The 25,168-nt window shown below is 38.2% G+C and overlaps 1 protein-coding gene and 1 long non-coding RNA gene across 5 annotated transcripts in view; both read right to left on the bottom strand.

Moving 5' to 3' along the window:
- PSIP1 (PC4 and SFRS1 interacting protein 1) overlaps window positions 1-20,633 on the bottom strand; it is a 40,116-nt gene extending 19,483 nt beyond the window's left edge. For all 4 annotated transcript variants that reach the window (XM_006046690.4, XM_025281497.3, XM_006046691.4 and 1 more), the window contains exons 1-5: window positions 20,420-20,633; window positions 17,136-17,212; window positions 3,635-3,773; window positions 1,307-1,411; window positions 364-426 (exon numbers count right to left, since the gene is read on the bottom strand). In XM_006046690.4, coding sequence (XP_006046752.1) covers window positions 364-426; window positions 1,307-1,411; window positions 3,635-3,773; window positions 17,136-17,212; window positions 20,420-20,491 — 456 coding nt within the window. In that variant the 5' untranslated portion in view covers window positions 20,492-20,633. The remainder of the gene's footprint in view (window positions 1-363; window positions 427-1,306; window positions 1,412-3,634; window positions 3,774-17,135; window positions 17,213-20,419) is intronic.
- Window positions 20,634-21,317: 684 nt separating this feature from the next.
- Window positions 21,318-24,117, bottom strand: LOC123332805. Its single transcript, XR_006549856.2, has 2 exons — window positions 22,863-24,117; window positions 21,318-21,495 (listed from the first exon to the last, which is right to left on the bottom strand). It is a non-coding gene; the product is annotated as an uncharacterized LOC123332805 (long non-coding RNA).
- Window positions 24,118-25,168: the final 1,051 nt, after the last annotated feature.

The raw sequence follows: 25,168 nt of genomic DNA, 5'->3' as shown, positions 1-25,168 counted from the left end.
TCGCACAGAGTCGGACACGACTGAAGTGACTTAGCATGCATGCATTGGAGAAGGAAATGGCAACCCACTTTAGTATTCTTGCCTGGAGAATACCAGGGACAGAGGAGCCTGGTGGGCTGCCGTCTATGGGGTCGCACATAGTCGAACATGACTAAAGCGACTTAGCAGCAGCAGCAACTTAAGCATGTTGTATCACTAAGAAAGCAACAGTTTTAATATGTAAACATAACCTATCCTTTACAATAAGGACTTAAGAGTGAAACGCTAAGTTTAAACAGTACAGTTCTTTCACTATCTACACTTCCTCAATCCAGCTAAAATAAAAATTCATTTAAGATCTCTGTGGTTAAGCTGTAGAATTACCTTTCTCTTCCTCCCTCTTCTGGCAGCTTTTGGAGTGGTTATGTCAATTGCTTTAGTCACATCCTATAAAAAAAAAAAGATGAAACTGATAAATTATGCCACAACTGAAAGAAAATTTCTTAAATTAAAAATCACAAACATGTTTCACTGAAAGAACTTGTTTGAAATTATAAACTTTGAAAGTCTTAATATTATCATTACGAAGTGAGAGAATTACTGGTATCTCTGTCCAAAAAAAACAAAAAAAATTTGTCAGATCAAATATTAAAGTCACACTTGCTGGTACACTGGGAGGTTTATCTATTTGAATTTACAAAACATGAATCTTTCTACAGCAGAATCTTCAGTTTTAGGACTGTTAATGTTAAGAGGTGGTCAAGACTTGATCATATAACAATTTTATGAAGCCTAGAAGGGCTAAATAAGTATTTCTATTCAGATAATCAAATACAGAGTTGGAAATAAACATAGGTTTCTAAAAATTTGGTTCAATGTCCTTTCCCATACATCCATCTACAACACCTCGCTTTAAAAATATTCCTAACAAACAGTAAGTCAGTCTTTTAGCTGTACCTCATATTTTGCACAGCAAAATAACTTAACAACATCCAAGGTCCTCCCTAGTGGTCCAGTAGCTAAGACTCCGCATTCCCAATACAGGGGGCTTGGGATGGATGCCTGATCAGGAAACTAGATTCCATGTACTGCAACTAAAGACTCCTTTCCACAGGCTGCAACTAAGACCTGGAGCAGCCAGAAAGTATAAAGATGAAAAAAATATTTTATAATATTTAATACTCACACAAGGAAATAAGTCTTTAATATTTTCCCATTAATTACTTGACTACTTTAAAGATTATTTTCTACTTTGCCACAATCAACTCATTTTACAATTCTTCCTTGCAACAAGATGGATTTAGAATGCAAGAGAAATTAAACACACCTCATTGCTGGCTTTTTCTTCATGGTCGGTATCTTCCTTTGATACACTTGTTTCTTTTTCTTCAACTTCAACATCAGATGACGCATTTGACTGTTTAGCTGATGCCTATGAACAACCGAATCTATTAGTTTCATAAAATAATTTTATCCCAACTATAAAATTTGTGCCCATAAAAAATCAAAGCCTGTTTGCAAGAAAGCTAGAAAAGTACCCTTATTTCTGTTGCACAGGATACTTCTAATATGCACAATTTATAAACAGTTTTAAATGCTATTATTCCTGCAACTGATGGATACAAGCTTAGCAGATAAAATGATGAAGCAGAAATTAAAAGTACAATTACAAAGTGTCAGTAACGCCTAACGCGGCTGCCGCGTTAAGCATTACTGACAACAAAGAATACCATCCTGATGTTCTAACCAACACCCAACAAGATACAATGTAAGGTGATTTAGAACAGCACAGACCTACACTATATTCAACTACTGTAATATTCTGGTTAAAGAAGCTAATCTAAAAAAGCATATATATATCTATATATATATATCACAACTTTATTTAAGGACTTTGACTGATCTATATTTCAAACTTAGTTTATTTAAAATGCAGATTCCTGAAACCCAAACTTAAGTGATTCTGATTTAACAGACACTGAACGGGAGTCAATAATCATTAATTTTTAGAAGTACCCCCAGATGAGAAAATACTTGTAAACAGGTGACTTAGGGTCACCTAGAGTTTCAAAATACCAACCAAAATGATGACAACCAGAGGTGAGGGTAAAGCACGTATTTACAAGATGATGGCAATGTAATCCAAACTGTGCACCTTCTAGCTTCTTCCTTTGGCTAGTCTTCTACACTGTTAACCCTTTTCCTTTTTTGTAAAAAAAGTCAATGCTGATAATCCACAAATTTTATAAAGGTATTTAAAAAAATGTACAAATGTGTCCAAAATTACTTATAGCACTATAGAGATATTTATAAATTAATGATGGCAAATTTTTGGTGTTTCTTTTATGTAAGTTTGGGCTTGAATGCTTGCACCAAACCCCAGGAATGTGCCATTGAGGATGTTCTGGGCTGGGAACACAGAGTACATCACACCAGCATCATCATTCACACTTACTGTTAAGAACAGAAAATTGTTGGGTTTCATGCATACAACCAACCAAATATTTCACTGTGAAATAGAAAACTCCAAGTATTAACATGTGTAATGAAAACTACCTGGAGATTAAGTAGGTAGATGGGAACAGAGAATAGAGTGACTATGCAAGACAATCTGGAGAATGAAAATGACTTTGAAGGCACATTCATAGGATGCATAATCCAAGTTAAATCACAAAAAGTTATTTTCAGGAAATAATCAACTCAGTCTCTTGGGACTCCCATTACACAGTCAAGGCAGTAAGGATGGGAAATCATTCATCAGTTCTTACATTTGTGCAACAAACATTTAGTGGATAACTATTCTCTCCACAAATATATACCAATGCCAGGCACACAGGACACATACAACTTCTTTGTTGATAGAACAAGCCTGTGGCAGTTAAGACTAGTACAGAAGCAATTATGATATAAGTACTGTAACAAATAACTTTTGGGTGGCTAATGAAGGCACTTAGATCATCTAATGCAGCCCTGTAAAATCAAAAATTTAAATATTCCAGACACAACAGCGTCTGAAGGTTTCAAACAAGAGAAAAAGCCTGGCACAGACAAGGAACTAAAAACATATAGATTAAAAGATGCAAACTTGCAAAATTTTCAGTGTGTTGCTATTTCCTTCAGGTTTACTCACACTCATCCAGTTTTTAAAAACTCAAGTCTGAACACATACACACACACACAACACACACACACACAAACCCAGAATAAAAAGGTTTAAAGGCTGCTCTTATAGAAACCAAAAACAAATATGATTTGCACAGTGCTATAAGTATTTTTGTCACATATTTAATTTAACCCATATGAAGTTCATATTCTAATTTTATAGATTTAGAAATTAAAATAAGAAAAAACACATCCTTTTTAGTTATTGAACCTAAACTTAAGAAAACAGTACATATGGCTTTAAATTCAATACATTAAATAAACTTCCAATCAGGATTTAAATAACTGAATATTTCCTAGCTTTCTGAGATCTGTTTGACCACAAAGGCAATATTTTCAGTTATCTAGATATAAAAGTCCAAGGTTCAACCTCACAAAAACTTAATCTGAAATTTACAAGGCTCTTCAATTATTTTCCTATAGCTAGAATACTGATTATTCACCAAAACTGAGTTAGGTAATACTAAACTAAGTTTTATGTAATATGACGCACCTGTTGACTTGAAAATTTCACTTTCGGATTGTTATCTATCTCCCATAAACCTTCATTAAAGCCTTTTCGTTTATTTGGTTTGCCGTACTTTTCCTTATTTTCTGAGTAAGGAAATATGTCCTTTGGGCCTAAAAAAGCACTAAAAAAGGAGGGGGGGGAAATATGAATGTAACGCAATCTCAAATGTAAGTGATTAAATAACACTACTCTATGAACACAATTATCAAAAATTCTTAATCTAAATGCATTAAACATCATACATAAGTTAAAGGGTAGCCACAAATAACTGTTTAATTCCAAACACTTTTATTAAATTCAGTCAGAAATTTAATCCTAGATCCATAATTCTATTTAAAAAAACACACAAGCTACACAATAATGTACTGAATGCCACTAAACAGTACATTTGAAAATGATTAAAATGGCAAATTTTGTGTAATTTTACAAATTTTGCTATAAAAATGAAAAAAAGATAAGACCACATTAATCAATACATTTAAATGAATTCCAACTATAGTTTTACTTCAAAGTAATTTGGAATATTATACAACTCAAAACACTGTCAATAAGGTATATGTATGTTTTAATATTTATTTATGTGTGTAGATTTTTGGAATAAATGTTCAATGTTAGTGTATTCAATGAGGGAATCAGACCTTATCACTAGTTTGTTCATTTATGTGTGTATACACATATATACACATGTGCATGTATACACATATATATTTTAGTCAATTTTTTTATTCATGATAATTGTATTCTAAAATGTCACCATGAACACTGAATTAAGGAAATACTATACCACTGCTGCAGGGGAAATACAGGGTAGGTTCCTCTGGTCATATTTTTGTCAACCAATCAATATATAACATTGTTTTATGCATTTTTCTGTTTAAAGACACCTTGTTTAATATATATTGGTAATTCATTAACACTGAACTTACAGCCAACAGCTTATGTAACATTCATTTTCTCCGTAAGGCATAGCAGTCTTCTTGCACTGAGGAACACTGACCAGCACTTCAGCACCACTTTAGGGTGCTATTATAAAAATCAACAGGTTCTTCACCACCTGATGCGAAGAACTGACTCATTTGAAAAGACCCTGATGCTGGGAAAGATTGAAAGCAGGAGAAGGGGACAAAAGAGGAGGAGATGGTTGGACGGCATAACCTACTCAATGGACATGAGTTTGAGTAAATTCTATTTACTCCGGGAGTTGGCGATGGACAGGGAGGCATGGCGTGCTGCAGTCCATGGGGTCACAAAGAGTTGGACACGACTGAGCGACTGAACTGAACTGACTGATAAAAAACAAAATGACCAAGGAAAAGGCACAAAAATGCAAAATCCATGACACAAAGCAGACTGCAAAAAGGACACTTGTTTACAGTATGACAGCTGAAACAAGGTAGAGCACAGCCTTCCTTCAGCCTCAGCTAGGAATGCGTGCATCAAGTTACTCCATTTTTTGCCACTGCACACAGTACCATGAAGACCCCACAGTTAATGACTCAGGATTACAAGTAAATTTCAGTAAGCATGCAAATTCATAAATATGGAACCTGTGAATGATGACAATCAACTATTTGTGTGTGTGTGTGTGTGTACGTGTTTATGTGTGTGTGTGTATATATATGTCTTTAGATATAATCCCTAGAACAAACCCCTTGTTTATCTCCCTAGGTCAGTCAGTTCTGCAGAAGTTTGTCAATCCTATAAAGGTAGATACAGAGAATGTGTAAGGTTTTTGCCATAATAGTTGATAAATATGTATTCTCCAAAGCAAGAGGAAAATCAAATTACTACTCATTTCCTCTAAAATATGCTACAATTTAAGATTACTAATTATTAATTATGTATCACAAATTCCATATCTGCTGAAATTTTTTAAGAATTAGGGACCTATGACTAGTTAACATTCTAGTTTAGAATATTTTAAAAGGCTTTAGAATAAAATTTCAACAAGAGACTAAGAGCTCTACTTAAATATGATCAATTATGTAAGTCAGCTTTAATTATTATTTAAATTTTTCAGTTTACAAATACTCAAAAGTATCCATGTATTTTAATTGCACATCAGTTAAGGCACACAAATTATGATTTCAAGTGATCTAGAAATTCAGATTTTTACTAAGCATTATTCACTCCTACCCACAATCTAAGCTTAGAAAATTTAATGTATTTAGTTAGAACAGTAAAGCAATTTCTCCAGCATAATCATCTCCGAATTCCAAGTAAATGACTTGAATTAAAACTCCATCAAAAATACAATATATACTTCTGGTAAGAACAAAGTAATTCTCCCTTCTAAAACCTCACAACTTCTATAAGGCTAAGAGATGTTATCAGATTTGGAAGCTGTAAAGACTAAAAAAGTTGGGTACTAAACAGCAATACAGAAAGTCAGACTAATTTATAGTTTGAAATCCCCAAAGGGTTCAAAACTGGTGGCATCATGAACTTCAAGAAGTGGAAGGGACCTTAAAATATTAAATATTTAATAAAATTACAGAAAAATGTCTTAAAACCTCAAACAAGGGGCATTTTTAAATGATTCTAAACCAAAACGCTATTCAAAAGAAAAAACTGATTGTTTTGTTGTCCAATCACGTCCGACTCTTGCAGCACACCAGGCCTGCCTCCCTGTCCCTCACCGTCTCCCAAAGTTAGTCCAAGTTCATGTCCATTGCATCAGTGATGCCATCCAGCCATCTCATCTTCTGACGCCCTCTTTTCCTCCTGCTCTCAATCACAACTGATCCCATCATGATATTATTTAGTGTATAAAGGTTTCAGTTAAATTGATATGGATTATTTTTCTTTTCCCAAAACAGGTAGTCCCTACTTCGCATGACAACAAGAGACCACAAAAATGACCATGCAAGGCAATCTTATTGAAAGACAGGAAAACTTACAATTGTTTCATAACCTTCAAAAGTTGTCAAAATATTAAATGCACTATTACTGATAGTGTATAAGGAAATTGGGTTGCCATGCCCTCCTCGAGGGGATCTTCCCAACCCAGGGATTGAACCCACGTCTCTTAACTCTCCTGCCTTTTCTGATACATCTACACAAAAACTTGTACGCCAAGTGTTTACAGCAGCACAGCAGCAAAAGTCATTAAAGACCACATATTGTACAGTTCAATTTGTGTAAAATACCCAGAATAGGCAAAATGATTATTGATTCCCAGGACTTCCCTGGTGGTCCAGCGGTTAAGACCCCATGGTCCCAAAGCAGGGAGCCCGGGTTCTACCTCTGGTTAGGGAACTACATCCTATATACTGCAACTAAGAGTTTGCATGCCACAAGTAAAGAACCCAAGTGCTGCAACTAAGACCCAGCACAGTCAAATAAAAATAAATTTTTTTTAAATGATTAATGGTTCCCTATGGCAATACAGGGGAGAGAAAGGAGAAATAAGAAGTAACTGCTAATGGGTACACGGTTTCTTTTTGGTACGATGAAGATGTTCTAAAATTGTACTAAGGGCTATATGATTCTGGATATACTAAGATCTATTATATGTTTTAACTGAATTGTTTGGGATATTAACATCTTAATAAAGTTGTTAAAGTATTTTTCAGTGAATACCACATTCCAAAGAAAACAAAAATGATCCAGAACTTTACCAACTACAGATAGCCACTGTTTCCATCCACTTGTTTGTAGCATATGTATCTATATAAACATGTAATTTTCATGTATATGCTGCTGCTGCTAAGTCGCTTCAGTCGTGTCCAACTCTGTGCGACCCCATAGACGGCAGCCCACCAGGCTCCCCCGTCCCTGGGATTCTCCAGGCAAGAACACTGGAGTGGGTTGCTATTTCCTTCTCCAATGCATTAAAGTGAAAAGGGAAAGTGAAGTCACTCAGTCGCGTCCAACTCCTAGCAACCCCATGGACTGCAGCCCACCAGACTCCTCCATCCATGGGATTTTTCCAGGCAAGAGTACTGGAGTGGGGTGCCATTGCCTTCTCCAATGTATATGCTACTGACCCATAAATACTTTTTCAAATTATAATGAACATGTTTTCACATCAACAGTTACTTAACAGCTAAATACTATTTCACTGAATAACTTTCCCAAAATTTATTTGTCTACTGTTGGACCATTTCCTGTATCAAATTTTCTATTATAAAATGTAACTATAATAAATAATGTATTACTCCATCTTTTCACATATTTTCCTAATAAATTCTAAGTAGAACTGCTGCCTCAAATGGTATGTTCAAGACTACAGAGCTCCTTAATGAGATTCAAACAATTATGGTGGATGAAAAAAGAATCCTCCCATGTTGTCACCACAAAAAAGAAAATGACTAATTACAGGACCCGATGGAGGTTGGAGGCGTTAGCTATCACTATGGTGGTAGGTACGCATATTGCAATATATAAATGTATCAAATCATGGTGGTAATAACACTGCAATATATAAATGTATCAAAATCAACATATCTTAAACTTGTGCGGTATGTATCAATTACATTTCAATTTAAAAAAAATAAGAAGAAAACACATGCACACACAAAAGAATCCTCTCCAGGGATACAATCCCATAGGTTTGGTGAACAGGGATCAGATTAATTTTTAAGCAGCCATCACTAGTCCCCAAGGGCACAACCTTCTGTAGCTGTAGCTTTGATTCATCCTTCAAAGCTTTCAATTTTTAAATGACATATAAATCTCAAAGAAAATACACTAAAAACAGTAATAGGTTTAGGGTTTTTTCCCCTGAAAAACAGTAAAAATGATGTGCTTCCTTTTAATGTTGTTTAAAAAAATTTTTAAGAAAAAGATATGCATTAATTGAAAGCACATTACCCACCAAATTCCAAAGCTGAAAGGAAAGTTAGGGATCACCAAGATCTTCCTGTTAAAGATTAGAAAACTGAAAGCCAGAAAGATTTACTGATGCAAGCAAGGTTACTGAGCTATTAAATAGCAGAGCCTTCACTCTATACAAGGTTCCCTTAAACAGATTCCCTTTAACCACTGTAATACAGTCTCTGAAACACTGATTTATATATTAATAAAATACTGATGCCATATCCCTATACATATGAACTCAGTTCAAATACCAACTGTCAAAGCCCACAAGGATTAAAGCTAATGGAAAATGTCTTAAGAAAAAGCAAATCATTAACTACAGTATTAATTTTATAATTCTGAAGCAACTTAAATAATTCCAAAGCCTGCAAGTGTGTTTCTTACATGGCATATACCTAAAGTGTGATCCTGTTTATCCCGATTTTTCAGAATCGAAGTACACATAAAAGCAGTCATCTCTCTAAAGTCACTTTTCTGGAAACAATGAATATACCTACAAGAACATATACATACATGCCTCAGAAAAACTCAGTTACCACACACCTAAAAGAGTCCTTTAAAGCAAACCAGAAGTTGCATATAAAAAAATGGGATAGGGAAATTTATCACGGCTGAAGACTTGAAGCTCAAAACTCATTTAACTATTGTCAATTAATAATATAATACAGAAACTTATACCTTTTAAAACACTGACTATAACTTGATGTTTCATTTCCCTATTATTATTAAATTACAAAATATGAAACATACTGTTTTAAACTACATTTTATAACAGCACACACTACTTTATGACAGAAAATGACTCAAAAGACAATTGATACATCTACTATGTGCCAGGAACCTGACAATACAGAGATGAAGAAACAGTTCCTCTCATTATAAGAAATCATACAAACTCCACACCAACACATACAACTATGTCTGTAGTACTGAAATTATATAGAACAACTCAGTGTAGAAGAAAATAAAATCCTATCCTATGATTCATTTTTTCATTCCTTTCTTGTGGATAGGTGATACAAAAAACTGACCAACTAGTAGAACTTTCCCATTCACCTTCACTCCTAATAACTCTATAGTAGGCAGGTTTTGAAACAACCTGTGATGGATAGTTTCAAAGTTCCTAGAACTGAGCATCTAACATCTTTGAATTAAGACAAGAGCAGTAAAAAAATAAAGTGTCAAAAACACTATCTTCATTTAAAAATGTCTAGACTTTAGAGAGAAGTAAGTAGACCTGGATGAGAGTATTCCCTCAATTAACAATGATAATTAGCAAAACAAACTGCACTGCAAACAATCTAATAAGCATACTTACAAGTTGTGGAAAAATAATATGCAACATTATTTTTAATTCCTAATAGTTGACATTTCGTGTTTAATACATGACAAGCACTGTTTTAAGCATCTTTCATGTAGTATCTTATTTGCACCTTGAATTCTAAGGTACAGTATTTTATTGTTCCCATTTTACAAGGAAGAGAAGGACAAGGCTAAGTAAACCTGCTCAAGGTCATAGAGCAGATAGAGAAAAGGCAGGATTCAAAAACACTCTTCTGATCCCGCTGTCCTAAACACTATAGAAATGCTAGCTAATGGACAGCAAATTCATCATCAACAAATTGATTTTATCTAGGTCATAGAGCTTTCAGTCTATTACCAAACATTTATTTAACAGCTACTATGTGCCAGGCACTTAAGTAAATAATGATAAACAAGACAGACAAGGTTCCTGCTCTCCAAGCTTTACACTTGTGGGTGAAGGAAAAGAAAAAAAATAAAATTTAGTCATCACTGCAATGGAAAAATAAGCATAAAAAAAGAGGATATGAGCTAAGAGCTAAATGACTGAAAATCTGTTTTCTCTTTGTTGGGAAAGATAGGTCTTCAGTCAGGAAGGACCTGAAACAACATACATCTGTGTAACAGTAAAAAAGAAAATGTGATGAGGTTGGAGAGGTAAGAATAGACTAGTTCACACAGGGTGTTATAAAACAACACTTGTAGGGACTTGCCTGGTGGTTCAGTGGTTAAGACTGAGCTTCTACAGTCATCAAGACAATATGGTACTGGCACAAAGACAGAAATATAGATAATGGAACAAAATAGAAAGCCCAGAGATAAATCCACACACCTATGGACATCTTATCTTTGACAAAGGCGGCAAGAATATACAATGGAGAAAAGACAATCTCTTTAACAAGCGGTGCTGGGAAAACTGGTCAACTACCTGTAAAAGAATGAAACTAGAACACTTTCTAACACCATACACAAAAATAAACTCAAAATGGATTAAAGATCTAAATAGTTTCTAAGACCAGAAACTATAAAACTCCTAGAGGAAAACATAGGCAAAACATTCTCTGGCATAAATCACAGCCAAGATCCTCTATGACCCACCTCCTCGAGTAATGGAAATAAAAGCAAAAATAAACAAATGGGACCTAATTAAACTTAGAAGCTTTTGCAAAATGAAGAAAACTATAAGCACGGTGAAAAGACAGCCTTCAGAATGGGAGAAAATAATAGCAAACAAAGCAGCTGACAAATAATTAATCTCAAAAATATACAAACAGCTCATGTAGCTCAACTCCAGAAAAATAAGCCACCCAATCTAAATATGGGCCAAAGAACTAAACAGACATTTCTCCAAAGAAGACATACAGATGCTCAACATCACTCATTATCAGAGAAATACAAATCAAAACCACAATGAGGTACCATCTCACACTGGTCAGAATGGCTGCTATCAAAAAGTCAACAAACAAAACAAAAAAAAGTCAACAAACAATAAATGCTGGAGAGAGTGTGGAGAAAAGGGAATCCTCTTACACTGTTGGTGGGAATGCAAACTACTACAGCCACTATAGAGAACAGTGTGAACATTCCTTAAAAAACTGGAAATAGAACTGCCATACAACCCAGCAATCCCACTGCAGGGCACATACACTGAGGAAACGAGAACTGAAAGAGACACATGTACCCAATGTTCACTGCAGCACTGTTTACAATAGCCAGGACACGGAAGTAACCTAGATGTCCATCGGCAGACGAATGGATACGAAAGTTGGGGTACATATACATAATGGAATATTGCTCAGCTATTAAAAAGAATGCATTTGAATCAGTTATAATGAGGTGGATGAAACTGGAGCCTATTATACAGAGTGAAGTAAGTCAGAAAGAAAAACACCAATACAGTATATTAACGCATATATATGGCATTTAGAAAGATGGTAACGATGACCCTATATGAGAAACAGCAAGATACACAGATAGAAAGAAAAGACTTTTGGACTCGGTGGGAGAAGACGAGGGTGGGATGATTTGAGAGAATAGCATTGAAACATATTACCATATGTAAAATAGATGACCAGTCCAAGTATGATGCATGAAACAGGGCACTCAAAGCCAGTGCACTGGGACAACCCAGAGAGATGGGATAGGGAGGGGGGTTTGGGATGGGGGACACATGTACACCTGTGGCTGATTCATGTCAGTGTATGGCAAAAACCACAACCAATATCGTAATTAGACTCCAATTAAAATTAAAAAATAAATAAAAAAAGACTGAGCTTCCAATGCAGGGGGCACAGGTCTGATTTGTGATCAGGAAACTAAGATTCCAACACTCCTTGCAGCACAGCCAAAAAGTAAGAATTTAACAACAGCATTTATAGACAGACTTTGGGTGTTTTTGTCTGTTGGTAATGTTAACAAGGAGGTCACTGAAAGGCTCTGGACAGAGAAAATGACATGATCTGACTGAAATATCAAGATCACTCTGACTATATATGAAGAGTAAAAGCTGAGCCCAAGATAAGGACAGGACACTATTCCTAAGAGTAACTGCAGCATGAACTTAAGGTGCCATGCTGCTGCTGCTAAGTCGCTTCAGTCGTGTCCAACTCTGTGCAACCCCATAGACGGCGGCCCACCAGGCTCCCCCGTTCCTGGGATTCTCCAGGCAAGAACACTGGAGTGGGTTGCCATTTCCTTCTCCAATGTATGAAAGGGAAAAGTGAAAGTGAAGTCGCCCAGTCGTGTCCGACTCTTTGCGACCCCATGGTCTGCAGCCTACCTCCCATGGCTCCTCCGTCCATGGGATTTTCCAGGCAAGAGTTCTGGAGGGGGGTGCCATTGCCTTCTCCATAAGTTGCCATAGAGGAGTGGAAAAAAGCAGATCATAATGCATGTTAAAGGAAAAGAATTAAGACTTGCTGACTGACTAGATGTAGGGAGGAAAAAGGTAAGACTATAATAAGAAATCAAGGATAACACTAAGATTTTTGGCTCCAGCAAAAAGCACTGAATCTCTGTCAGTCTCATTTACTAAGAATCTGTTTCCAATATATTAGTTTTACAACATCTAGTAGCCCATCATGTTTGGTATACATAAGAGCTCACTGTTAAATAGTGTTCAAAACTTTGGTGGATAAATTAACTATGAAAGGCGTAAAAAAATCACAAAATATCAAATGCTTGTAGCTCAGGAAACGAATGCAGTTACAAAGGGATTCTGCTCTAACTTCACAATTAAAAAAAAAATCTTAATTTACAAATCAGTTACAAATAACTGGGCTTCCCTGGTGGCTCAGAGAATTCCATGGACAGGAGAGCCTGCCAGGCTCTGTGGGGTCACAAAGAGCTGAACATGACTGAGTGACTAAAACTACTTTTCCCTTTTATGAATTATCTAGTTTTCTAACTGTCATTTCTTCTTCCATGTTCTTCCTTTCCCATCTTCTTAACTACAGGCTCCTGGATTAAACTCCAACTTATGCAAATTCCAAACAGAAAGGTTCAAATAACCGCCCTCCCAAATCCTGAGGGGGAAAAAGGCAAACACTCACCGCAATTCAGTTTCTAAAAATTAACCTTAAATACCAAAAAGTTAAGTCACCAGACTAATAGATTCAAGAGCACTGCCTTTCCAAAGATAACAGTGCATTTATGAGATCACTGAGGTACAAAAACTACAAGTACATTTTGAAATGAAAATTTAATATCATTCGCTTAATTTTAATTTCCTGAATGTTCTAATTTTTGAATATTAGTAATTCTTCATTTCCCAGTTAATACCACCAGTTATGTTATTAACCAAATGATGCTTATGAAAATTTAGTTCTTTGGCATAGTTTGTTTTGCTTTATAATCTACAGATATTTACAACATAAAAATCCTCACTTTTAAATGTTGAGGAAGGGATGATCATTCTTCTAAATTTAACATAAGAATGACTATGTGTTCTATAATACTATGTATTAGTCACTCAGTCGTGTCCAACTCTTTGCAACCCCATGGAATGTAGCCTGCCAGGCTTCTATGTCCACAGAATTCTCTTTGCCATCTCCCTCTCCAGGTCTATAATACCATAAGGATACATAGAAATTCCAGGGAATGTCTAACTCACACTACTCTGATATAGTTAGTATTCAGTCTTCCCATGCATTCCAATTATCTGGAAGGCTACTTAAAATAGACTGCTGGGCTCCACACCTCCATTTCTGATTTAGTGAATCTTAGGTGGGTGGGGTCCAGGAATTTGCATGCCCATCTAAAGTTCCCATGTGCTGTTCCCATGTAGGGTGCAGCTTGACCTAGGACCACACGTTGAAAACCCTTATTCCAATAGAGATTACACAATTTTTCATTAAAAGATACCTTCCCTATTGAATTTATGGAAGTTTTAAATGGTAGATTATCCCAGATAATCAGAAACTCATTTTTTTAAAAAATTAAATTTATATATTCAAAGTATATTCAAATTTTTATACTCAAAGTAATTATGGTGAAGACCAACACAATTCTGAACTCAAAACTGGATTTTAAAGAAGACAATTATGTGGCACTGCATGATGTCATTAATATGAAATGTCAACAACTGGCAAGTCTAGACAGACAGTAAACTAGTGGGTATCTAGGCTTAGGAGGCAGGAAATGAAGAGTGACTGCTAATGGTTATGGAAGTAAATATACTAACACCCACTGAATTTTACACTTTACACAACTTTATGATGTAAATTACATATAAAGCTATTTTTAAAAATTTTTTGGAAGTTCATACAGTAGCTAAGCAATGTTAAACAAATGTTGTCATTGTAGACACTCTTCAGTTCAGTTCAGTCGCTCAGCAATGTCCGACTCTGTGACCCCATGAATTGCAGCACCCCAGGCCTTCCTGCTGCTGCTGCTAAGTGTGACCTCATAGATGGCAGCCCACCAGGCTCCCCCATCCCTGGGATTCTCCAAACAAGGAACACTGGAGTGGGTTGCCATTTCCTTCTGCAATGCATGAAAGTGAGAAGTGAAAGTGAAGTCGCTCAGTCGTGTTCGACCCTCAGCAACCCCACAGGCTACAGCCTACCAGGCTCCTCCGTACATGGAATTTTCCAGGCAAGAGTACTGGAGTGGGGTGTCTATCACCAACTCCCAGAGTTCACCCAAACTCATGTCCAATGAGTTGGTGATGCCATCCAGCCATCTCATCCTCTGTTGTCCCCTTCTCCTCCTGCCCCCAATCCCTCCCAGCATCAGTCTTTCCAAAGAACAACTAGGACTGATCTCCTTTAGAATGGACTGGATGGATCTCCTTGCAGTCCAAGGGACTCTAAAGAGTAATCTCCAACACCACAGTTCTTTCTTCACAGTCCAACTCTCACATCCATACATGACCACTGGAAAAACCATAGCCTTGACTAGACGGACCTTTGTTGGCAAAGTAACGTCTCTGCTTTTGAATATGCTATCTAGGTTGGTCATAACTTTCCTTCCAAGGAGTAAGCATCTTTTAATTTCATGGCTGCAATCACCATCTGCAGTGATTTTGGAGCCCAAAAATTAAAGTCTGACACTGTTTCCCCATCTATTTGCCATGAAGTGATGGGACCAGATGCCATGATCTTCGTTTTCTGAATGTTGAGCTTTAAGCCAACTTTTTCATTCTCCTCTATCACTTTCATCAAGAGGCTTTTGAGTTCCTCTTCACTTTCTGCCATAAGGGTGGTGTCATCTGCATATCTGTGGTGATTGGTATTTCTTCTGGCAATCTTGATTCCAGCTTGTGCTTCCTCCAGTCCAGCGTTTCTCATGATGTACTCTGCATTTAAGTTCAATAAGCAGGAAGACAATACACAGCCTTGACGTACTCCTTTTCCAATTTGGAACCAATCTGTTGTTCCATGTCCAGTTCTAACTGTTGCTTCCTGACCTGCATACAGGTTTCTCAAGAGGCAGGTCAGGTGGTCTGGTATTCCCATCTCTTTCAGAATTTTCCACAGTTTATTGTGATCCACACAGTCAAAGGCTTTGGCATAGTCAATAAAGCAGAAATAGATGTTTTTCTGGAACTCTCTTGCTTTTTCCATGATCCAGCGGATGTTGGCAATTTGATCTCTGGTTCCTCTGCCTTTTCTAAAACCAGCTTGAACATCAGGAAGTTCACGGTTCACGTATTGCTGAAGCCTGGCTTGGAGAATTTTGAGCATTACTTTACTAGCGTGTGAGATGAGTGCAATTGTGTGGTAGTTTTGAGCATTCTTTGGCATTGCCTTTCTTTGGGATCGGAATGAAAACTGACCTTTTCCAGGCGTGTGGCCACTGCTGAGTTTTCCAAATTTGCTGGCATATTGAGTGTAGCACTTTCACAGCATCATCTTCCAGGATTTGAAACAGCTCAACTGGAATTCCATCACCTCCACTAGCTTTGTTCGTAGTGATGCTTTCTAAGGCCCACTTAACTTCACATTCCAGGATGTCTGGCTCTAGGATGAGTGATCACACCATCATGATTATCTTGGTCGTGAAGATCTTTTTTGTACACATCTTCTGTGTATTCTTGCCACCTCTTCTTAGTATCTTCTGCTTCTGTTAGGTCCATACCATTATATAATTTTAACTAGAGTAGCACCAGTTTTGTTTAACCTGAACCCAGGTAAACAAGTCTACCAAAATTACTGCAAAGTCTAAACGTAATGTTCAAAACTGGTGAGGTTATATGCTACTTGTAAGGCTATTAAAATATAGGCATGTAGTAATATTATTTTTCAAAATTAAGAGATACCCCCTGGAGTAATCCTCCGCACCTAGAAGTAACGGTTCAGTATTCAGCTACAATTTCTGAGAAATTAATTTGCTTCTCCAAATCAGTTTCTGCCCAGAAATCCACCAGGGGCAGCAGAGCAGTAACAGTGGCTCCCAGAATCATACAAATACACAGAGAAGGAACTATTCAGATTTCTTTTCACCTTTCCCACAATATACCATTAGTGTGGCTAAAATCACAAGGCCTAAAATAGGGTGTCAGGTCATCACTACAAAAAGCACTAATTACACTAAATAGGAATACTGAACATCTTGTTAAAACTTTCCTTACACACTTTCTCATCCATTGGTTATTTTCTGACTGCTGAGAAGATAAATCTACATCTTTTATGATTAAGGACATCCGCACCAGTAAAAGTTAAACCTGCAGTGTGTAATTTAACATAAAAATAAATTTAAAAGGGACACGTGAAGACTTTTTTTCCAAGTTCAAAGATGATTTTAATGTTTTCTGTTACTTTATTATTTTCTCTTAATTAACCCCTACTTGCTTTTCGTTATATACCCAATGAACCTGCTAAATTAACTCTGATTTGCCTTTAGAGCTAAAAGGACTTACGTCTCATGAGTTCCAAAAAAGAAAATCGGTAGTTTGTTTGTGGGTGGTTTTACAGCTCCATCAGGAACTTCATCTACCTAAAAAAAAAAAAAAAAAAAAGATCAGAAAAATTAACATCTTTTAAATCATACACACTTAAACAGACCAGAGTAAACTGAAATCAAGACATCCAAAAGGGCATCTGCTATGAAACAGACCGGTTCTACAGGTCCACAATCCCTTATCTCTAGTTCTGAAACTCAAGAAGCTCTGAAAACCAATATATTTCTCAAAACTCATGTGACAGCAAAACCTGCATAGAAACTGAAGCTATTCCATCATTTCTTTTATCCATCTAGCAATTCTACTGATGCTTCTCTGCAGAAATATCGTGTTAGATTATCATTTGCCATCCTAGACCTTATCACAAAAAGATGTATCGTATATGGACCACCACTACCATTCTAAAACCCCCAAATTCTGAATGTTCACATAAATCTGGCCCTAAGTACTCCAGATAAGGAACTCTGCATCTGTTCAAAAATTTTAAATGCTATTTATGCAGAGAGGCTATCCAAATACTGGAGTAATGTAAAACCAGACATTAAAAAGGTTAAAGCAGTACTTTTCCAAGTCTGAAACATATACTTATGAAAACATCTTAGACCTACATGGCTGAGTAACATGAGGTTACCTATTCCTTTTTCATTTCTCTTTTAATATTTTAATACTTCTAATTAAGTAAGGAAGACGGTATCAGGTACTGCTATGTCGAACACATCTATAATAGTTGTTACTCTTTTATCAGAGTTAAGGCCATCAGACAGTAGTATTTAGCCAGAATTTAACATTTCTACTTCATTATTTACTTAAATTTCATAATACAGTTCTAGAAATAGAAATAAAATTAGAAATAAATAGAAATAAATTTCTAATTCATTCCTTTCAAAATTTCAAAGACATTTTAATTTAAAAAAATCTGTTGAACCAGGGTACAACCAACAGAAGACCTACTATGCTCCTTATGTATGATCATAAAGAAATGGTTTAAGGAAAGACCATGAGGGTGATTTCACTGGTTGGCAGTCTGAAGGTTTCAGCCATCAATAAGAATCATTAGCACCCAACACCCTTAGGAACTTAATTTCCTCACCTATAAATATAAAGACTGTACTGTCTTTTCAGCTTTGTCACAAATTGTGAAAAATCCTTAGGGGCCTTAAGATAAGGGATACTCCTGTCATCTCAGATCATATGCTTTCTCCCAGCAAACAGCTTTAAAAATCAATGCAAATGTCTAGCACTTACAGAGTTTAATAAATGCAAGGCAATTTTTCAAAAATTGACTTTAGAAATGATTATTACTGGTACAGGATTACAAGAAAGCACAAGACTTAAAAAGTAATGAAGCTTGGGATAAACATAAAATGTTAAAATCAAAACTGGAACACTGGTTGTCACTTTCCCAGCTGCGACCTTAAATATATACTCTAAACTCTCTAAAGCAAAGACTTAGAATTCATAAAATTGGAGAAAAGATAGAAAAACGAATACAATTCTTAGACACAGACAATATCAAATCTAAATGCAACTGTTTCTAAGAAAAAAAGGGTAAAAGACACTAAAATTTTCCATTTCAATACAAATTGGTAAATGCAGCATTTATTAAATAAAACACTCTGGCCCTCCTGATGCTACTTTATTTTGCTTTTATTAGCACTGTTAGTCACCTAACAGACTGAACCATGCGGAAAAGATGATTTAGAAGAGTAATTTTTAAAGCATTTCCATTTGGTTTTAAACTATACTGCTACATAGAAATTTGAATGAAGATGTATCCCATAACCTCAGATTTTCTAACACCTCAAAATAATCAGGCTCAAACCACAAAAAATGTTCTCTTAGAGGGGCCTTAAACCTTCTCAGTTTGCCTATCCTCCACTTAAACATGAAATAGTTTTTTAGTGCATGACTTACGTACTAAGGATGGGGGGGATGATAAGGAAATTCAGTTTACATCTATTGCTCTGAGAACTTTACAATCTATTTGGAAGTCAAAGAATCCACATAGAGTTAAAAGAATCCACATAGAGTGAAAATAAAGTGATCACAAAGGAAACAAAGTGTCAAATATACAGACAAAAATTATGATTAAGGATTTTTCCACTAAGACTCCAAGTGAAAAGGTAGACTTAATAGACTAAGGGGAAAAAATTCTTTCCAGGTTGGAAGGAAATCTATAAACCTGACTTACCGCTGGATGGGAAAAATTAAGAAATGGTGAACATTTTACACTTGTATAGCACTCAACAACTCCATGATTCTTTGTAACCAATGGCTTATTTTTCCTCCCAGCTGACATAATTGAAACCATAGGATTTAATTATCTTTAAGAAACACACTCCTCAAAGAAGAGTAAATTAGTGGAAATTACAGCTTTAGAATATCATGTGTATATTTAAAAAGGCTCTTGAGCTTACTGAGTTCAACCTTTTTCAGGTTCTATCACTATATTAGAACTATAAAAGATCTTTTTCTGAAAATGGTGTTTTGAAAGACAGTCTCAATTCCTAAATGTCACAAAAAATCCTGAGTTCTCAATCACCTCTCTGTACTACATGCGAACCAAGGAATGTGGGTTTACTCTTCCTTTCACCTATGGGAAACAATCAGAGGTGGAACAACTTCTTCAAGGTCATAAGGCAAACTTCACCAATAAAAACTTAAAAATGAATTTTCTAGACTTTCTCTGATGCTTCCTTATTGTAAAATTTTCCAGAATACCCAGTCCTAGCTTTCATTGAACCAGTCGATCCAGAAGGCCTCATTAACTATAAAACAGGAAAGAATATCTATGAATTCAATTTAATTCCATACAACCTTTTGACACCCAAGTTTGCATAGATTCCGTTGCTATTTTGGATTTTACTCAAAATTAAGAAAATGTCGCCGATTCTTTACCGTCTGAGCCACCAGGGAAGCCAGTTTTTAAACACAAAATCCGTATTTGTTTTCACCTACAATGGAACATTAATGGCATCATCTTTAAATATTTCCTATTAAGAAAACCTGCCAAAGTCTGTCAACAACCATAGGAAAACACCTAAGTATGCCAAAACACCTGGATTTTTAAATTACACAGAAGATTAGTGGGCAAAAAACTAAAAAGATCAGGTTACAAATGAGACGAAAGGAAAGCGAGGGAGAGAAAGGATACGAGGGGGAGGAAAAAAAAGAGAAAAGGGTAGGAAGTAGGCCTCTGAGGAAGGTAGCACCGCTAAACGCGAAGGCTAAAAATCACTTACTCGAGCTGGCCAATGAGGATAACCTTTCATCTTGGCGAAGATGAGGTCCCCAGGTTTGAAGTCGCGAGTCATGTTTCAGGGGCGAGGCCGAGGGTCCGAAGCCCAGGGAGGAGGTGCGGCGGTGCGGACTGCGAGGGGATGCGGGAGGGCGGTCGGGAGCCGCGGCTCCCGCGATGGCGGGAGGGGGAGGATGCCTCGGGGTGCCCCGACGCGCCTGCGAGGGAGAGCACCGAGGGCGGTTAAAGCTCAGAAACCCGGAGGGAGGGGCCGTACAGGGAGCGACGGGGGAGGGGAGGCCAGAGGAGGGGTAGGGGTGGGGGGTGGGAGAGTGAGGGGGAGAGCCGCCTCCCGCTCCTTGCCCGTGAGTGCGCGGCCTCCGCAGCCCAAGAGCTACCCCACCAGGCTTCGCGAGGTCCACCGCTCGACGACCGAAAAGACGCCACCACCTGAGGCAGAGATGCTTCTCAGTCCCCTATTCCCTTTTCTCCCGCCCCATCGTTCCTCAGTCTTTTTTTCCCCCGAAGCTGAAGCCCCAAGAGGGTGGGAGGTCGGCGAGAGGAGGAGGGGGGAGAAAAAAGATGGCAAAAGGCAGGGGAACGTTGCCCTTCCATCCACACACGGCCTCTCCCACAGCCTTCTTCCCGACGGTCGCAGCCCCGGGCCGAACCTCGACTCCCCGGCGGGCCGCGGCCACTTCCCAGCTAGAGCCAGGAGTGAGGCCACCGAGGGGGGGCGGGGCGAGTCCCCGCCGCCCGCTCACCTGCCGGGGCCGCGGGCGCTGAGGCTGCGGTGGCGGGCCGGCCGCCTCCGTCCGCGTCCACGCAAGCCACCTGCGCCACCAGCTGCCGCAGAGCCGTCTCAACGGCTCCGAATAACAACCGCCGCCGCCTCTGCCGCCGCCGCTGCTGCGCTGCTCCCGCGCGGCTCCCGCTCGGCGCCCGCTAGCACTGGGGCGGTACCAATTGCTCGCCGACGGAGGGGGAGATAACGCAGCACCCGCCAAAGATGTGTGGCCTCGACACGGAGCTTCAGGAGACCCTAGATCCCCAAGTTCGCTTTTTCCTAACGTTTGCAGCCTGATGGAGAGAGAGACGGGTGCGAAGAACAAAGAAGTGGGTGCAAACAGTTCGGCCCGCTGTGGCTCCCCCCTGCGGTTTGCGGAGTGGTCGGGCCCGGTCCGCCCCTGCTGGCTGCTCTGCGTGTGTGTATTTGTATGTGTACTGTATGTAAAAGGCGGGGAGGGAGGAAACGATTGTTGTGGACGGGCTTTGGGGGCGGGTGTCCGGGCCTCCAGCCCTTGGCTGTGTGTTAGAGAGAACCTGGCAGCCGAAAGCTGCGTGTTCTTGCGTCGTTTCCCAGGGTGGAGAGGTTTTTAATGCTGCACTTGCGCTGTTTGCACCATCCAAAAAAGAACTGTACAAAAACCCATAGATGAAATCGGAGCATGAGGCGGTTGCACGGTGTGCAGCTTGCAGGCCTCTTAAACCTCGCTGAAGGGGCCCTGTAGTCTTTCCTTGAAATTGTAATATGAGAAAGCCCCGTTTCTTTTAAATTTAAAGCACCAAGAACTATTGAGAAATATGAAATCCTAACGAATGCAAAACCTGCAGGCTAGAAAACAATGACAGGAAAGCATAAGCCATTTAGATAGGATGTGGGTTTGGGCATTACCAAATTTTGGCTGCATCTAAATTTTATTTTCCTAGTAAAAGGGTAGCTGGTAGGTGGTACTAAACCTCAAATGTTTCTCTCTCAAAATATTCTTCAAAGGATTTCTAAATTTTTTTTTATCCTTTAGCCAATACATTTTTAATAAGTTGGTTGTAATTAAGTGCAGCCTTCTGATGTAAGTTGATACTTTGATATTTTAACTCTATCAGAACTACACCAGAATTGTCTTATTTAACCATTAACATTCACCCAGGTTCCCAATAAATGTAGCAATGAAAGCATTTTGAAAACTGTTACAAACTGATCTTAAATTTTGTTTCATCCTTCATTGAGCGTCCCCCTACCCAAAGTGCCTACTGAGTCTCAAGCACTCTTAGATGCTAAGGATAGGACAATGAAAGAGAAGTACGGACAGTTCTCATTTACAACTAAATGAAAATATGAAAAAAGCATAAAGATATTAAAATATGTAAATAAGAGTACATAGCTCATACTTCTCTAAACAAAGAACTCACAATTGGGAATAAAGCAAATAATGCTTCATATTAAGTTGGTAAAAATGGAGAATTTTTAAGGCATATGCATTGGCCTTTAAAAAGAATGAAAGAAGACATTCCAAATGCAAAATGTCTTGCAGGAGACTGACTCATATCTCAGCAACACGCAGAGGGCTCCATGTGCTGCAAAAGAGAAACTTGAGTGGCAAAGGAGAGGGAAGGGTTGGAGGCATGTTTTGAAGCTTCTCATTCTAAATTTGAGTTTGATATGATACCAAGTAGCTACTATAGTTTACTCAGCAACAAAGGTAAAGATGATTCCTTAAAAAGTTAACCTTGCTTGCTACAAAGTAGATGACAGTAGAAAAAGGCTGAAGATTTCTGTTGTACTCCCTAAGTGACTGGTTTCTGGACCAGACTGTTGACTATGAAAAAGGGAAGGAAGGGCACAGCTAAGTACACAAAGAAATAATTGTCAGTTAGTCATAAATAGTGCACAGGAAAAAGTGGAGAAAGATGTATTGAAGAAAAATTCCAAGCACTGAGTAGGAGAAACCAAGGCATCCTCCAGCAACCATCTCATGTGCACCCTCTTTGTTCTAAATCCAATGAGGCTTTGCAACTCCAAGTGTGGTCCAGGGGTTTCACCTGGAAGTTGTTAGAAGAAACTCAGCCCCTCCCCAGTCCTGCTAAATCAGAATCTGTGTTTTAACAAGATCCCTATAACAAGATTCTTAGGCATATTCAAGTTTGAGAAACTACTGCTGTAGAAGACACTACAGACCATAGGTACTTAATACCAAGTAGGGAAGACAGGTATATATTAATAGATAAATTACAATTAATATTAAAAGAGAATTTATATTAACGCTTTATGATAGTATCAATAAGTAGAGGGAGTGGTTATTGAGAGCCCGGAGATCCTCAGAAAAGAAATGGAAAATCGAGGGAAAATAGGAAAGCATTGATGTTTTAGTGTTAGTATTGAAAAGAGAGGAAAAAGTACAAACTTAGCTCTTGCTGTCTCTAAGTTCTGGCAATTTTGATTTTTGATAGTCTGTAGACAGGGAATAATTCCCTTTAAACAATAAGTCAGGGCGAAACAGGTGGTAGTTTAAGCCTCTAGAGAACAAAAGCCCAGGATCCCTGGGAGCCGCAATTCCTGAGAGGAGGGGGAGGGGAAGGGAGCAGCGGGAGAGGGAGGCGGGAGTGTTGGGCTCATGAGAGCCACTTGGAGAGATTTTCTAAACTACTGTAAGCTTATGCTCCTCTCCAGCCATGCTTGATGCACCCCTCCCCCATAGTCAGCCTTCTTAGTGTGGATGCCAGAAAAAGTAGAGCAAGATAGAGATTAGAGGAGCAATGGGAAGTTGCAAGAAGAAAATACAATATTCAAACCAACTAAAGCCAAGGAGAGGGGGAAAGAAGATCTGAATGAACTGAGGGAGAAACTTGACTTACAGTCTTTCATTTAATCCAGGTGTTACTATCCCCATTTTACAGATGAGCAAAGAGGCACACAGAAGTTCTGCAACTTACCCAAAATCAAACATCTACTCAAATGGCCAAGGCAACAGTTCAGCCCTTCAGTTCTCAGGTCCCTGCCTTTGTGTGATCCCACACCTCCTCTAGGTGGAGCAGGGGGCCAGCAGCACTGTGTAATTAGAAAAAGATGCTGGAAGAAAAACCAGGCCAGCACTCTTCCACCTTCTGTCTTCGGACTTGAAAGTATTTCCAGCTTCAAATTTCCTCAGTCTCTGTCTGCCCCACCCCATTCGCAGCTTGTCCCTACCACCAGCCCATTCTATTTAACTCCTTCTGCAGCAACCGTAATGGACTCAAACCCCAAATTTCCCCATGAAAGACAGTCTGACCTCATCTTACTGTGACATAATTTCTTCATTACAGTATTTCTGACTCTTCTATACTTGGAGGAAGGCACTATCTTGGTGATCAGTGCCTGGCATTCACAGGCACTCAATAAAATTTGTCTCAATAAATATTTGTTGAATAAATGAGAAGAAGGGGGTAGGTGAAAAACTCGGACAGAGTCTCTCTTATCCTTTAAGCTGAGAAAGCAGATAAGACACTCTAGGGTACTTATATTTGTTTTGACTTTGTGAATATTTCATGTGCTTAAAGGTTAACCCTTTAAAAGCACTGACATTATTCATAGACTACAAGTACATTCATTGTAACCACTTTAATGGAAATCATTTCTAAGTAAGAGTTGATATGTATCCCCAGAATTAAGCAATGATAATCCCTTCCTTCACTTCTTTTATGTATAATGTGCACAAGTCCCCACACTAACACACGGTATTAGTAATACAAACTTATTGGTGTGAACAGCAATTGGTACTGAACTCTTTTCTTATGTGATATTTTAAGCCTCGTAGTGAGGAAGTAAGCAAGAATATGGGGAAGATAAAGAACATTAATCAGATAGTTCAGGGACTTCCCTGGTGGTCCAGTGGCTAAGACTCCATGCTTCCAATGCAGGGGGCCTGGGTTCGATCTCTGGTCAGGGAACTGGATCCCACATGCTGCAGCTAAGACTCAGCACAGTCAAAGAAATAAT

Source organism: Bubalus bubalis, chromosome 3 (assembly GCF_019923935.1).
Source record: "Bubalus bubalis isolate 160015118507 breed Murrah chromosome 3, NDDB_SH_1, whole genome shotgun sequence".
In the NCBI taxonomy this organism is placed as follows: Eukaryota; Metazoa; Chordata; class Mammalia; order Artiodactyla; family Bovidae; genus Bubalus; species Bubalus bubalis.
Note: the sequence above shows the minus strand (reverse complement) of the source record. Positions and strands in the feature narration are given on the sequence as shown.